The sequence below is a fragment of the Rhinolophus hipposideros genome (assembly GCF_964194185.1).
Source record: "Rhinolophus hipposideros genome assembly, chromosome: 20".
Classification (NCBI taxonomy): Eukaryota; Metazoa; Chordata; class Mammalia; order Chiroptera; family Rhinolophidae; genus Rhinolophus; species Rhinolophus hipposideros.
The window spans coordinates 36,215,507-36,230,920 of NC_138066.1; the positions used below are offsets into that span (position 1 = coordinate 36,215,507).

General features: G+C 55.8%; 1 protein-coding gene across 2 annotated transcripts; it reads right to left on the bottom strand.

Moving 5' to 3' along the window:
- Window positions 1-8,469: 8,469 nt before the first annotated feature.
- Window positions 8,470-14,973, bottom strand: P3H4 (prolyl 3-hydroxylase family member 4 (inactive)). Of its 2 annotated transcripts, none has more exons than XM_081028479.1 (8): window positions 14,025-14,973; window positions 13,688-13,840; window positions 13,404-13,575; window positions 12,536-12,664; window positions 11,495-11,640; window positions 10,751-10,834; window positions 9,155-9,299; window positions 8,470-8,905 (listed from the first exon to the last, which is right to left on the bottom strand). In XM_081028479.1, exons 1-8 carry the CDS (start codon window positions 14,502-14,504, stop codon window positions 8,883-8,885), a joined length of 1,332 nt encoding a protein of 443 aa, XP_080884605.1. In that variant the 5' UTR covers window positions 14,505-14,973; the 3' UTR covers window positions 8,470-8,882. The 2 variants fall into 2 exon arrangements, with proteins under 2 accessions (XP_080884605.1, XP_080884606.1); XM_081028480.1 differs by having other exon boundaries at window positions 8,473-8,905; window positions 9,227-9,299; window positions 14,025-14,559.
- Between the last annotated feature and the right edge of the window lie 441 nt (window positions 14,974-15,414).

Genomic DNA, 15,414 nt, shown 5'->3' on the forward strand with positions numbered 1-15,414 from the left:
CAGAAAATCAAAATGACCCCAATCCTCAAAGGACTCCCAAAGGGCTAAGTGTAAACAAGTCACTTTAGCCACTCTGTGTGTGGGTGTGTGTGGGGGGGATTGGGAGGTTGGGGGAGTGGTCATTCAAGAAAGGGTCTTTCCTCCAAAAGCTTTATAGCCCCAATGCTAACACACAGGATGGGCTGGGTACCCCAACAGCATCCTTGACCACTTTACCCACCAGAGAAAAGAATAGTGGCTAAACAGTAGATAAGTCTCACTTCTGTGGCTTGTGCCATCAAGAAGTCTTCCTGGAGGGGACCAGGGAGATATTAACATCTGAAACCAGTTGCCATCCACATCCCAGGGCCACTATCCTTTGCTTTGTTTCCCTTACACCCCCACCCCCCTCCAGCTTATCTCTGTATTTTTCTCCCTACCTTCCCCCACCTGCTTGTCAGGCTGCCACACAGTGCAGTAGCCAGCCCCCAGCATGGGAGGAAAAGAGCAATCCCTAGGCTGCTGCCACCATCCACCAGGGTTTCACGTCCTCCCTCTCCCATCTCTCCACCCCCACCTGGCACACTGACACACACTTCCCAGACCCAAGCCTGGTTTAACTCCTTCCTTTCTCCTGACTTCAGCATACAGACAGGGTAGGGCTGGTTGACCGCAGATGGGTGGAGAAGCCTGGGTGTGGTGGAGGGGCAGAAAAGAGGCTTCAGAATAAAGCCTATGTGTGTATATGTGTGTGTGCGTGTGTCCCCAGAATTCTCCCTGTCAGCCTGGAGCATGCTGCAACATGCTGGCCCCAGATCTAAGCGCTCTGGCTGGGCTTCGATAGGAGCACCACCACAGCAGCAAGAAAGTCTGGGATAAGAGCTGTGTTTCTCCTCCCAGATCAAGAGATTTTTCTACACATTTATTAAGTGCCTACTATGTGCCTGTCAGGCACTGCAGATTCATCTGTGGGATCAGAAAATGATGTTTACTAGAATCAACTGTCTGTTTCGGGGATGTAGTCTCACCGGGTGAGGAGGTGCCTAGGGATACGATCGGAACGGATGAGAGTTGCTGTGGCCACAGTCTCCTCTGTAGCTTGAATTTGAAGGAAAAGCCACAAGACCATTTTACCCAGTCCCCTGCCTCTAAGCCTTTAAAGGCAGGGACTTCTGTTTGCCAGATCTCCAGAAAAGGAGATTGTCCAGCCTCCCTTATATGAACACCCACGTCTCCTTATTCTAACACTGGTAAGTTCCTTCTGATGTCTAGCTTCAATTCATATTCCTGCAGTTTAAACCCATTTCGCTTGCCCAGAGCTCAGTGGAAGCAGTCCTTAAGCTGCCAAGAACACATATGGTTCATTCAACTTTGCAGCTTTCTGGGGCTTCAGAGTAAAGAAGAAAAGGGCACCAAGCTGCCCCAGAAATAGAAGTTACTGGCAAAGAGGGGTCCAGTCCTATGAGGGGCTGGTGGGAGGGAGAGGAGCTGGTGAAGATGACGAGGCACTTTCTTGGGGGAAGGTGAACAACAGCCAGGCGCCTCTCCCTCATCTCACTTCCCCTCATCCTCCAGGAGCAGCTGGGCCATATAAGGAGGTAGAAAAGATTCTGCTGTCTGTTCAAACTTGGCCCTTTTTCTGTGGGGGCCCCTTCCCCAGACAGAGACAGGCAGAGATGTAGGTCTGCACAAGCCAGTCAGCCTCTGTGCTCACACCTCAGGGGTATACACTCCCCACTCATGGGCTCAGATTCAGATACGCAACTGCCAGCCCTGTCAGCTCTCTCCCAACACACGCAAACACACCCACCCTCAATCTCTTTCACCCCCCCCCCACTTCTTCCCTCCTCTTGGGCCTAAGGTGGCCTCAGGAATGGCTACCTCTATCAAGAAAGACCGGCTGAGCAGATGGGTTGCTAAATTTCAAGCCGACGATGGTCTCTTTTCATCACCCAGCAACTCTCTCTGGCGTCACTGCAGCAGGAAAGGAGAGCAGTCAACGGGAAGTCTGTCCCAGTGGCAGGCTGGATTCAATGGCAATGCAAAAATCGAGAAGCATCTTGAGCTTGGGCCTGCTCTCAGCCTCAGGGGAGAGAGCCATCCACAGACTGGGAGAGGGGCCTCTGTCCTGGGTCCTGCCCTTGGAAGAAACGCCCCTGGCTGGTCCTCCTGGGGTTGTGACCCTCCTCAAGGGGCCAGGGTACCAGCCTACACAGAGTTCATCTCTTTCCCCTTTGAGACCACACTCCGGGTACCGGGCACTCTGGAATTCCTTGCCTGGTACTGACCCTTCCTTGCAGGGCCTGCAGGGCCCTTACTCTGGTCCTTCCTCCTGAGAACAAACAGTAGCACCATGCATGGTGGTATGTGCACCAACAAAGGGGGGCAGGGGGCAGTTGTGAGGGAAAGATGGGCAGGGCACAGACATGCGAGCTGGGGTGTCCACACACATGTGCTGGAGGACCTGTGCAGTGTGGGGGCAACCAGGCCTCAAAGGAAAGGGGAGATGGCCCAGGGGACAGTTATCTGTGCATTGCCGTGTTCTGAGGAGTCAGAATTCTCATTTCATCTTGGCCCTTCAGGACACTATGCAGGTCTACTTGTCAAGGTGTATCTCGTTTAACAGTTAGCTTGATCTGTAATTTATTTAGATCTACATATACAGCCTCCATTTGCAAGCCTGCCCCTGCCCACAGGTGTTGGGGTAGGGTGAGGCTGGCTCAGGGTGGTCCTTGAGCAGGGGAGAGGACGTTGGCTGCTGCAGAAGAGTCTCTGGCTCCCAAACTCTTCTGGTGGGAGGGGGCCCAAGCAGGCCCCCCCAGTGTGGGAGCAGGAACAAGATAGGATGGTGCTAGGCACTGGGATGGGGGTCAGGGTGCTCCTGCCTTTTTTGCTGTCCTTTGTCCAGGGGAGGAGTCTGGAGGCCAGAGGCTGCCCAGGGCCTGGGGCTGGGTCTTTGGGTGTGTGCCCAGCCATGGCGGAGGGCTCTTAATTATAGAGGTAGCTCCAGCAATACTTCACTGCAAGCTGTGGGTGGGGATGGAATGTTAAGGGAAAACAGGGAGACAAGAAAACAGAGATAGGACAAGCCAGAAATAGCACAGGCCAGGGTGAGATACCAGGGGCCAGTGATAGTAGTGGGGGGAGCTGCTGAAGGAAGATCAGGACCTCTCCTGAGAATGTCTATCCTGGGGTTGCCCTCCCTTGCCCACCCCCAACCCCACCCCTCAGGTGAAATTCCAGGACTTCAGGAATCCAACAACAAACATCAGGGATATATTCTGGTCCTGAGTCTCCCTGGCTGTCTGAACACCTCCTCCCATCCTGAGTGATTGGGTGGGGGATGGGAGGGGGCAAGGCCTTGCCACCTGAGTCACCTCCCTTCCGGCTCCTGGCCTGGGTGACTTCACACAGGCTGAAACAGCTAGGGCCCCACCCACCCTACCAGCCTGCCTGCCCTGACAGGTGCCCTTCCCACAGAGAAGCCACCCCTCCCTTCCCGCTCCAGTATACACACACACACACACACACACACACACACCTGCAGGAATTTCGTTTCTCCCCCACCTGTCCAGGATCCTTAGGAAGAAAAAGAAGGAGCAGTCTAATTAGAACCTCCTTCCTTGTATCTATGGGGAAACTGAGACTGGAGCCAGATGAACTTCCCTAAAATCACACAAGCAAATTCCTGGCAGGATTGGGACTTGAACCTTTGTCTTCTGCCCACCAGCTCACCATTGCCACTGATTTAGGTCTCTTTCCATCCCAACAAAGGTGGGATGCAGTGGTGGGGGTAGAGATGAGAATCAATTTTGTGGCAAGTCAGCTTGAAGCGTGACTTCAGGAAAAGTTCAGGATTAGACAGCCAGGACGAGGGAAGGGGTGGCGTAGGCTCTGGGCTGGCCAGCTCTCCTGGGGTTCTAAATCTGTAACCTCCCCTCACTTCCTCTAAGCCCTCGGAGCCGGAGAGGGCACCTCCAAGAGCCACAGCCATGGATTACACAGAGACCCTCCCCCCCGGTTCACCAGCCATCTCCACCTCCCTGGTGGGGCTCCAGGTAGCACCCCTAGTGGGGGCTAAGGTCAGGACTTGGAGGTCCCTGGCGTTGTACATTAATCCCATCGTCCCCAGTTCCATCCCGTGGCCACCAGGGAATTTGAGAGTTGAGATCCTTGAATATTTCATCAGCACTTCAGCCTCCAGTTCAACAAGCAGCCAACTTAACAGCTCATGGATAATTTATGGCTCCAGCAGAGAACCTGGAAGTCGTGAGGGGGAGGGGCAGGGAGCATGGGGGAGGGTGAAGGCTGGACCCGGCTGTGGTGAGGGTGCTGAGAGAAGCCAGCTCCATCCAGTGTGTGTGGGGTGGGGGTGGGGGAGAAAGCCAGGGACATTTCCATTTTTGATAGCAATGTATTATTTAAAACAACAACCCGGTGTTATCAAAGTAATTGTGCTAAAGGTTAAAGTCATATGACAAGCACTTTCTGACTTCATTCCTGTCCCTGTGTCTCTGTAACTATGCCTAACCTCATTTGGAGATAAAAAAAATATTAACAGTTAGTCCTTCATGGCTGTGAGGCTCCCCACACCCACCCAGGCTAGGGAGACAGGCCAGACTGCCTACTTAGATTGGCTGACCTCCTCCCCAACCTCCGCCTCCAGGAAGGCCACAAGGACTTAGCAAGTGGTCAAGGGAAAAGTGGCCACCTCTTACTTTGGTCCAGGAACATAACATCATGTCTTCTTCTAAAAGGAAAAATGGAAAAGGTGACCCGAATTGGAAAATGTCAAGTTCTCTTGGCCTCTTCTTTGAGACTTAGTGAGTTCTTTCACAGATTCAAAGGATCAAGTGTGCAGAGGGTGCCAAAAAAATGTATACAAGTGGACACTTTGGTCAGCGTTGCTCAAGCAGTAGTTCACCGTAATTAGAAGTGGACGCTGATGGGAACCACTGTGAGCACCTCTTATAATTAATTGCAGCAGTCAAACGTGACTTGTATTCATCTTTTGTTATTGGTATATAGTGAGTGGGGGGGGGGTGAATCAGCAGGCACATCCTCCCCCTTACCTCAGTTTCCCCACTTGAGTCATAGGCATGAGAGGTGCTCCCACACCAAGGGCTGTTTGGGGTACAGAAGAGATGCTATCCAGGTACCCCGGCGCCAAGTGGGCCGGAGGCAGGTGATGATTATGGGGTGATATGTCCACAGGTTGGCCTGGGGTTTAGGCTGGGGCTGACTGGGGTGGGCTGCCCCAGCCCCCAGCCTCGTCCTATCTAATCCCCAGTCATCTTGGAGCTTGATCACGGGAAGGGAGCTGGGCAGGCCTGCTCCAGCCTACCGTAGAGTGAGCCCAGGCCTTGGGGCCTAATCTAGCCTCTCTGGGCTCACTTTCCCCATCTAGGAAATTAGGGGCATCTGCCTGAGCTGTCTTTGGGGAGAAGTTGCAAGAGAAGGCCTGGATGAAGGCCCTGGAGCGGGGAAGCTATGGTGGCCTTGGGCCCTGCGGCTGCCAAGACATCTCCAGGCAGGTTACGCAGTTGGCCCCAGTGCCAACTGGACACAGCCTTCTGACACAGAAAGGTGTCATTCTTTGTCCCCAGGAGAGACCTTACTCTCCCAGAGAAGGGAACACGGGGGTAAGACTTTAAGAACTATTTCTCAAACCTAAGGGGGGAATTTCTTCCATTGGAATTTACTGGAATTTTGGGAAAGCCCATGGGACTCCTCCCCCCACCTCCTTTGGCCATCACTTCTCAGGATTCCAGAAGACGCTGGTCTAAGTGGCCCAGCAAGTCTCTCCCCAGTCCCCTTAACAGTCAGCCCAATCCCATGGAGCTGACAGTAGGGGCTGGAGGTGCTCTGGGATCAAGCCTCAGAGAGGGCTATTGAGGCCTGCTCTTACCCCCTTCCTTCCCTTCCCCCGTACCCCTCCCCCCCTGTCCCTTCTGAAACTCCTCGCCTCCCTCAGTGAGCTGTGGCAATGAGGGTGTTTTGTTTCCAGGTCTTCCTCACCTTCCTCTCTTTGGCCCCAGCTGACAGCCTAGAGGGACAAAACCAACACCAGAGACCAGGGCTTTCTCATTTTCTCTCCCTTCTCTGAACAGCATTGATTTGGGGAGAAAAAGCTCAAATCCAGCTTAGCCACCACCCCCCTTGAGAAACCTTGGACAAGCTGCTTCTCATTGCTCAGCCTCACTTGTGGCAGAAGGAATTGATAGCTGTGATTCAAGACTGTTTTGAGCTTTATAAAGAAACTGCCAAGTGCCCCGCACAAAGTCGGTACTCAATACATTGTACATAATAGTGATGGTCTCCTTAGGATGGGGTCTCTTCAGGTCCAGGACACGTCTGTGGCATCTGAGTCTGGCCCTAGTGTGTGAGGTCGCCGTCCCTAGTGCCCTTTTGGCTGTCCTGAACCTTCTACCCATTTGACTACAGATGCTCTGACTGATGAGGTGCTGGCTGGGGTGCTGGGGGTAGGGTAAGGAAGGGGCTGAGTGGCACAGAGAAGTGGAAGAGGCAAGGGCATCTGGGCTGGGTGGGGTTGAGAGAATGGACTAGAAGGCCCCGGAGAGCTCACGCTGGGATTCACTGGGACTCTGTCTCAACAGTTTGGGGGGCTGGCCCAGCACTGGGAAGAGGCTGGCATAGGGAGAGGGGCGGGGGAGTGCTGGCGCTACCTGGGAAAGAGAAGCTGAGAAAGGCACACTGGCCGGAGGGCCTGGGCGAGCGGCCTGTTTGGGGGATTGGTGCCTAGAGAGGGGCTGGCCTTCTTCTCCTCTCACACACCCGGCCTCACCACCACACACTCAGAGATGCCACTCTCAGATGCACACTGGACACACACACATCAACACATTTCTTAAACTGTCACACCTCTGCTCTCCCCATCTTCTCACCCAGCTCTATTTTTCCATCTCACTTATCTAACATCACCAGATAATTTATTTATTATAACATTTATTATTTACTGCCTTTCTCCGCACTGGAATGCAAGCTCGATCAGGGCAGGGTGCTTGGCCTGCTTTGCCCATTAATGTATAACCAGCACCTACAGTGTGCCTGGCACATAGTAGGTACTCAATGTTTTCAGTGAGTGAATGGACCCCTCTAGAATCACATTCACGAATGCACAGGGATACTCAGGGACGCATGTGCAGAGACACGCTCAGTCACCCACGACACTTCCAGGGGAAGACATTCCTTCTGACACATGGACACAGGCACATATTCACACCCAGCCCCGCACATCCACACAACACACAGGCACACAGGCACTTTCAGATTCACACCCAGCCATCCAGATTCCAACACTTCTACTCATGCAGGCACGCTCAAGCACATCCCGGCTCTCTCCCCACCCTCTGAAGTGCCAGCCCCAGAGGGCAGCCCCGCCCAGCAACAGGGGGCGGAGCCTCAGTGGAAGCTGACTACACAGCAGCTTGAAAGGGGTGGGGTGGGACCTGGCCGCCCTGGCATCTGGGAGCTCTCAGGAGACGCTACCTACTGCAGACCCACCTATGGGAGGGAGGAGTGAGGTCACCTGTGCCCCCAGCCCTGACCCCACCCGCCTGAGCTCCAGACTCTGGTCCTCCCACTCTCTTCATCACCGAAAGCCCAGGAAAGGCGTTTGGGGCGGGGAAGGGAAGGGAGTCCTCTGGGTGGGGGCCCAGACCAAATAACCTGGTACATCTGGGGGAAATAGGGGTGTGGAAGGTGAGAACTAGGTTTCCCAGCTTCAGCTCCGCCCTCCAGTAGGGGAGAAGGCTCTTCCACCACCCTGCCACTGGGTCCAGCCCAGAGTCCTTCCCCAGAGAGTACATTTTGGCCCCCACCTCTCCACTATGCAATATGGTAGGGACATTGGTGAGTCACAGGGCTGAGTGGTAGTTACCTGGCACCACTCTCACTCCCACATCTCCATACTCTCTGCCCTCTGGACCCAATACAAGATTGGGCAAGACGGTTTGGCAGTCCCACTGTCATCACGAAGTCTCGCGTGATCAAACCTTTTCCCTAGGGCTCCTCTGGCTGCTGAGCTCGGGCCCCAGTCTCTGCTGTGGAATGGAGAATGGGCAGAGCAAGCAGGGAAGGCATGTTCGCTCTGACTCTAAGGAACCTGGGTCATTCAACGCCTGGAAAGTAAAAACCGGAAGTAAATGTCCTTGGTCCCCTCCTCTCACTCGCCACACTCCCCGAGGGAAGCAATGCTAAACTAGGAAAACACCGGACATCCCATTTTAGAAATTTGAAACCACCGTCTTCCCTCTTCCCAGGACTGGGAGCGGGAACTACGTCCTCACGCCCCCTGCCGGCGGATTGCAATTACACGCTGCTGCTCACAAACACCCAGGGTCCCACGGGCCGGACTGTGCCCCTTTCACCAACCCCGCATTTACAGACGAGGGGCGATGGTTGCAGAGGGAGGGAAGGACCTGCACCTTCACTCCTCAGCCCAGGGGAGACTAGATCCCAGGCGCTGTGATTCATTCAACAAGAAATATTTATTGAGTACCCATGGCCAGTGGGCCAAGAACCAGTGGACTCCTGGTCCAGGGCTTTGTGACGCCAGCTGCCCCTCTTCTGTCTCTACAATTCAGGCTGAGACCCCAACTAGGAGGAGCTGGAATGTTCTCCAGAAGACTGTCCAGGGGGGTGAGCAATGGGAGGACTGGCGTCAGCGGCCATAACACCACCATCCTGTGGTCCAGAGACCCATTGAGGAGGCAGGAAGGTCTGGAGAGCAGCACTCACAGGTGGGATGGGATGGGGCCTGGTCAGCTATGTCCATTTGATATGTTTAATAAATAGTTCCTGCTGCTTCCCAGGCTGGTGAAGGTGGTACCACTGGGCCCAGGTTTCCCAAGCCCGTGAGGGGTGCAGGGGTGGCCCTCTTTTCATGCTAGTTCAGGCTCTGGCTCTGCAAAGGAAAGGGGAAGAGCATTGGGGTTAGCCCCCCACCTATTCCCAACAGGTCTCAGCTGGCCCCTGCTTCCAGGAAGGATGCCACCCCCCCACCAACAGGCTGGCAGCCCGCAGAGGAGGGGTCCCAGCACCCAACAGATGTATCCCCCTGCCTCTGTAGCCCAGTGCCAGAATCCTTCTGTCCCCAACCTCCAGCCCAGGCTGCATCCCCACCCCTCCTCCAGGACTCTGCCAAGTCACTGACCAGCCTCAGCCTCATCACCCTTGGCGTCTGGCTCCTGCCACCAGTCAGCGTAGATGCCCTCCTCATAGTCACCTTCCCCCTCAAATTCAGCATCTGATGGGTGGTCCTTGGCCTCCAGGGGTGGTTCTGTCTCCTCCAGCTCCATCTAGAGTAGCCCCAGGGTTAGGGGAAAAACCAGGTCACAGAAGGCACAACACAGGACCTGCTCCCTGCCTGGCCAAGCGGCCCTCCCGCCCCACCTCAGTCTCAAGATCTCACACAGGTATGACGTGCGGGTTTCTCCCACAAGGTCCTATTCCCAAACTGCCCCCTCCCTGAACCGGTGCATGGGGCTCTACCAGCAGATGCAGTATTAGCATAAGTATCACCTTCTCTACAGCCCCCCTTTAAGCATAAACACCCCTGGGAGAATACTGCTAGTCTGTGCATATGGTCTGCTCTTCCCAGCCAGGAATGCCTTTACTCCCTCGTGCTTGGAGAACTCTGCTTTATTCCTCCAACGTCAGGCATCAGCCCCAGGGTGCGGCCCTTGCTGACAACACTGGCTGGGTCTGGAGTCCTCCTCTGGTGACCTGTGTAGACCTCTCCCACACAGAGAGGAAGTTTGTGCCTCCCCCACTAACTGTGAGCTGATTAGGGAAGGGACTGTGCCTCTCATCGATTTACCTCGGCTCCAAACACGATGTCTGGCAAACAGCAGGTGACACATAACAGTAATCAAAATCGCTACCACTTGCCGAACACCTACTATGTGCCAGCTCTATACTAAGTGCTTTACATACTTGATCTCATGTCATTCTCACCACATGGTGTGAAATGGTCATTATTCTCTTCTCTCAATGGATGAAGAAATGGAAGTCTGAGTGTTACCTAAGACTTGCTTGGAGGCTGCACAGTTAGGAAGTGGAGCCAAATCTGGCTAGCACTAACCTGGGTGTTAAGAGTGCAGACGTGGCCCCCATGTTCGATGAAGGGAACATGTGTGCTTGAACAAAGGAGGGAGTGGATAAATAAGCACTGAACAGTGATGCCTCAGAGAATTCAGGCTCTCAATTCCTCATTCAGAATCAGTGTAACACATTGTGGTTCCTCCTTCCTGGTGTCCTGCATTCATTTATTCACTGGTTCATTCGAACTCAGTTTCTGAGCACTAGCTCTGTGCCAGGCACTGTGGGAGAACTCGGAATAACCCAGTCTCCTGTCCTGAAGCACAATCCTCTAGAAGGCTGGCTGGAGAAAGAGGCTGGTGGTGAGATAGACCAGGGCTGCAAATAAGTCCAGGTCCAGGGAGGCACAGAGAGTCCAAATTGGCACTGCAAGCCCAGAAGACAGAGCCAGGACATGCAGCAAGGACTTCTTGGAGGACACGCCACCTGAGCTGGGCCCAGAAGAAGCAAGGTTCAGACATGTAGAGAAGGCTTAGCATGAGAACATGGAGCACGGAGAGAAGGCAGGTATATATAAGGGACAGGTGAGTCTCTCCTGCTTCACAGCAGCTGACTGCTGGGAGCTGGGCTGAGCTTTGGCACAGTGGCCGCAGGAAGGGACCAAGGGGTTTCCATCACCACCCAGCCCTGGAAGGTGGGGGCCGTTTACCTCATCATCCGACTGCAGGTACATGTGTGCAAACTCCAGCAGCTCCCGTAGCTCAGCTGTCTGGTTATGGTAGAGCAAGGCCTCCTGGGAGGAAAGAGGGAAAGTGAGGTGAGCTGGATCCTGCTGCCAGATGGTGGACGAGCCAGAGTGCCTAGGATCTGGGTCCTCGGGCCCTTTTCCAGTTCAAGGAGCCTAGAGCAATTATCAACTCACATGTTGATTAAAAAATCGTAGCTGCTTGCAGTGCTGGGTTAAGAAGGATTCTAGGGGCTCAGTGAGAAAGGATGCCTCTATTGATTAGCATGTCTGCCACTGACAAGAGAATGGGGTTGCCATGTGCCCTATATTTGCCAGTCTGGCCCTTGACTCCCAAGGAGTTTCTCAGTGTTCCAGATTGAAGGGGGTAGGCAGGGGGTGGTTCCTGGGGAAGAAGGGCAAAGGCCAGCAGTGAGGATGAGGGTGGGGAGCAGGCAGGCATGGACAGGTAGTTTTGTACCTCCCACATCCCAGGCACTGTGCTGACAAGGCAGCTAGTACCACCTCCATTTTGCAGGTGAGGCAACAGGTTCCGAAAGGGTCAGCAGTGTTCCCAGGACCACACAGCTGGTGGGGCCGTGTCTGAACCCAGGACTTCAACCAAAACCCATATGCTTTCTTTTCACTTCCTCATCTTGCTTTCCGGGGAAGCCAGGATTTTTTATCAAACCACATGGTCCTGAGCATGCCTCGGATGGTAATGCCTACCTCCCGGGGCTGGAAGTCCTCTTCCTCCAGGCCCCAGCGAGCCCGGTGGAAGCGGTAATACACCAGGTTCTGCTGCATGACATTGTCCTCGGGATCGAAGAGCATGTAGCTGGCAGCACTGCGGGCGGCTTGGCGCACGTCGTTCACTGCAGACAGAAGAGGAGTGGAGAGTGGCCTTGACACTCCTCATCTTCAGGGATGACCCCCACCTCAACCACCCCATCTCCCCATTCAGTCCAGCACCCCTGCCTCCCTAGCCACCTCCGAGAATACCTATTGAGCACCTCACCCCACCCACTAATAATGCAAGCTAGGATGTACTAGGCACCTACTGGGTGGCAGGCCCCATGTAAGTCATTTAAGACTTGCCGTTATTGTCATCCCCATTTTACAGACAAGAAATTTAAGGCATGGATAGGTTGGTAAACTGCTCAAGCTCACATAGCTGGAAAATGACGACACTGGGGAATTAGAGGCCCGTGGCCCAACCCTCGACCTCTTTGCCAACTGGACCCATGAAGGGTCTCCTGGCCTCTTGATCCTCAGCCCCTTCACTCCAACTCCAGACTCTGTTTGAATCTTGGCATCTCTGCATTGCAGGAGCCCTGGAGATTGTCCATCCCAGCCCCTGTTGACACCAGGATCTCCCTCAAGGGAGGATAGCCTTAAATCCTCCTTTTTATTAGCCATGTGGCCCCTTGCCCTCTATAAGCCTCAGTTTCCTCATCTGAAAAATGGGTCCAGTAATGTCAGCTGCAGCGGGTTGGTGAGAGGATCAAGTGAGATAAACAGATGTGGTAGGGCTTTGTAAACTGTCAAGTGCTGTGCAGTTGTTGGCTATCTAGTCATTTACCCAAGAGGCTCTTGAATCCTCCCCGAGGCTGCTCTCTTTTCTCTCCCACAAGCCTCTCACCTGCCCCACCACCCCCAGCCTTTCCTCCCATTGCCCAAGGGCCTCAAGTCTGAGGGATAGCTTCCCCAGGAGTCTGCAGTGCTCCCCGTGCAGTGCTCTCTGACACCCAAGCCCATTGGGAGGCTCACACTTGTAGTAGGCAAACTGCAGGTAGTGATACATGGTGGCCACAAACTTCTCCACGAAGAAGCCACCCACATTGGGGGTCAAGTTGGCCTCACAGTCCACCTTGCACTGCAGGGATTCTGCAAAGAGATCTGGGGGTGGGGGGAGAGCAGTGGTGAGGAGATGATGGTGCTCTGAACAGCTCCGTCTCGCAGATGGGGTGACAGACATGACTTCCAACCTCAGCTCTGCCTGCAGAGCCTGTTGCATTCACATGAGATACTGCGGGTAAGATAAGGCACGCTGAGGAAGACTGCTGTGGACAGGGCTGTAGCACCACCCACAGCTCACCTCACCCCGAAGCCAGAGAGAGCCAGGGCTCTCAGAGAGTGGCGGGGGAAGTTTGAAGGTGGGACAGATGCCCAGACAGAGAAGCTCAGGACAGCCCTTTCTGCCCCCCACGGAGGGATCCCTGCAGCTAGGGACTCCCAGACGAGGTGTGATTTCTGGCCACAAACTGCTTTGGGTGCACACCTGCTGGGCTGTTTTCCCCCCTCAGCTGGGCACTTTTGCACTTGCATTGACCTCTGCCTGGAAAGCCTGTGAACCCAAACTCTCAGAGGTTTGGGGCTGCCACTGCCTCTCTCCACCGATGCCCACGCCTTGGACACTCTTGCCCACAGCCCTCTACGCCCAGTGGCACGGGATCTGTTACCCTGTCTATGTCTCTCAGCCAACAATACTGCTGGGAACAGCATAACACCTCACTCCTGACTGCTTCCCAAGCACTGAGTAAGTGCTCCATAAAAGTGTTAAGGGGTCTGAGCAGTTCTGGGAAGCAGGGCCCAGTGATGGATGGGAGGGATGTCTAATGGATTTGGGTGGCGGTACCTGCTATGGCGGGATAGAAGTCCTTGAAGTCCACCTGCTCGTGGGCCCCCTCGCAGCCAGCCAGACAGCGGGCGAAGATGGCTAGGTATTCGGTCAGGGCGCGCTCCATGTCCTCAGTGCTGCTGCGGAAATCCCCACTGTTGTAGAGCTTCACTGCTCGGAGGAACACTGCCTGCAGGGGAGTGTGGCAGGGGGTCAGGGGGACCCCCAACACTCCCCGCCTCTACGATCCCTATGGGGGGTCAGGGAGGAGCATCAGGGCCAGCTCTTCCCCTGCACCCCACCTCATAGGGCTGCGCCTCCAAGTCTGTGAGGGGCTCCTCAGCCGCGTCCAGCAGCCCGCGGTAGTAGTTGAGATACTTGGCGGTTAGCTCGTGCTTCGGGTTCTTCTGGAGGAAGGTGTAGGCCGCAGCCAACGCCTTCTCCAGCCGGTTTGCCTGTGGGGTGGGGACAGAGCGGGTCAGCAGGGCTAGAACTCGCGGCCCTGAGCGCACGGGCTGGCTTGGGGCTCGATGACAGCAGTGCTACTCCGGACCCAGCTTGGAGCGACGCGGCCGAGCGGGGGCCGGGGAGAGGCAGGGGACACCGGGACGGGCGGGGTCTCTGGGGACGGGCGCCCACCTTGAACTGTGCGTAGTGCAGATACTGGTAGGGCAGGCGGCTCTGAAAGTCGCGCAGCAGCTGGCGCGGTGGGTAGGGCACCTGGAAGGCTGGCAGCGTCCGCTTGCATCGCCGCAGACAGGCGGCGCGCTCCAGGACGTGGCCGAAGAGCCATAGCTCGCGGGCCCACTCGTCGCTGCGACCGCTGTCAGGGCCGGGCACAGGCCCGGGGGCCGCGGCGGTGGGCGGCGTGGGCCCGCTGCAGTTGGCGTGGCAGAAGGCCTCGCTGTCCCGCAGCAGCCGGTGCAGCCGCAGCGCCGCCTCCAGGTAGCGCGCGCTCTCGCGCCAGCTCTCGCCCTCGTACTGCTCCAATGCGTGCCCGTAGGCCGTGGCCAGAGGCATCAGGTCCTCGGGCGGGAAGCCCCGGAAGCTGTACTTCTCGTACTGCGCCCCGGTGCAGCCCAGGAGCAGCCACAGTAGCGCCCAAGCCGCCCGCCCCATACCCCCACCGCACCAGCCAGCTCACCCAGCGGAGCTCGCGTCCCGACCCGGTCCGCCGGCGGGCGGGCGGGGCAGGGGCCGGGCCCGCGTGCCCCTGGGTCTTAGTGCCGCGCCGAGCCAGGAAGGTGGTGCCCCGGGTCCCATCCCTGAAGGGGCAGAGGGGCTGCGTCTCCCCTCCTTTCCGAGTGCACAATGGTGTCCTGAGTCCCCTACGTTGGCCTGTCCGTAGGGGTCCTCCCCTCCACAGATGGTGACGGGGAAGACGCTTACCGCAAGGTGGGGAGCCCAGAGAGCCCTTCCCCACACAAAGACAGTCCCCCCAACTCAAGATCGAGAAACTGAGGGAAGTGCCACCTCCATCTGCTCGCTCAAGCCCTGGAAACTGGTCTTCCGTCCAGCACAGCGCCCCTCTACACACGCCCCACCCCCAGCCCTGAAGGGGTCACTCTTAGTGTCCCCCCGAGCCCGCGACGGGGAGGTGCACACCTAGTGTTACCCTGCACACCACACCCTCCACTTTCACCAGCTCCTCCTACTCGATACCACGTCAGAAAGCTCTTTTGGCAGTCCAGCTTTTGCAGGACAAAGCAGCCCCTCATCCCTGGAGAGGCCGTCCTTGGGACAGTAGGGGAGGGGGAGCACTAAAATACCCTCAGTTTCTGGAGCCTCGCCAGCCGCCTGGAGAGGGCTTAGATTTGGGGGTGTCAGTAAAAGAAGCAAGGGATGCCTCAGCGTGGCTTTAGGACCCCGGGGCTCCGGAAAAAAAGACACTGAACTTTTTTTTTTTTTTCATTTGGGAGTCAGCTCCGACTTCTCATCTTTCGCGAGCCTTCCTCCACGCTAGGCCCCAGGTCTCTCAACCCGGGGTGGGGGAAGAGGGTGGAATCTGGAGTTCTTTGTGGTGCATTCC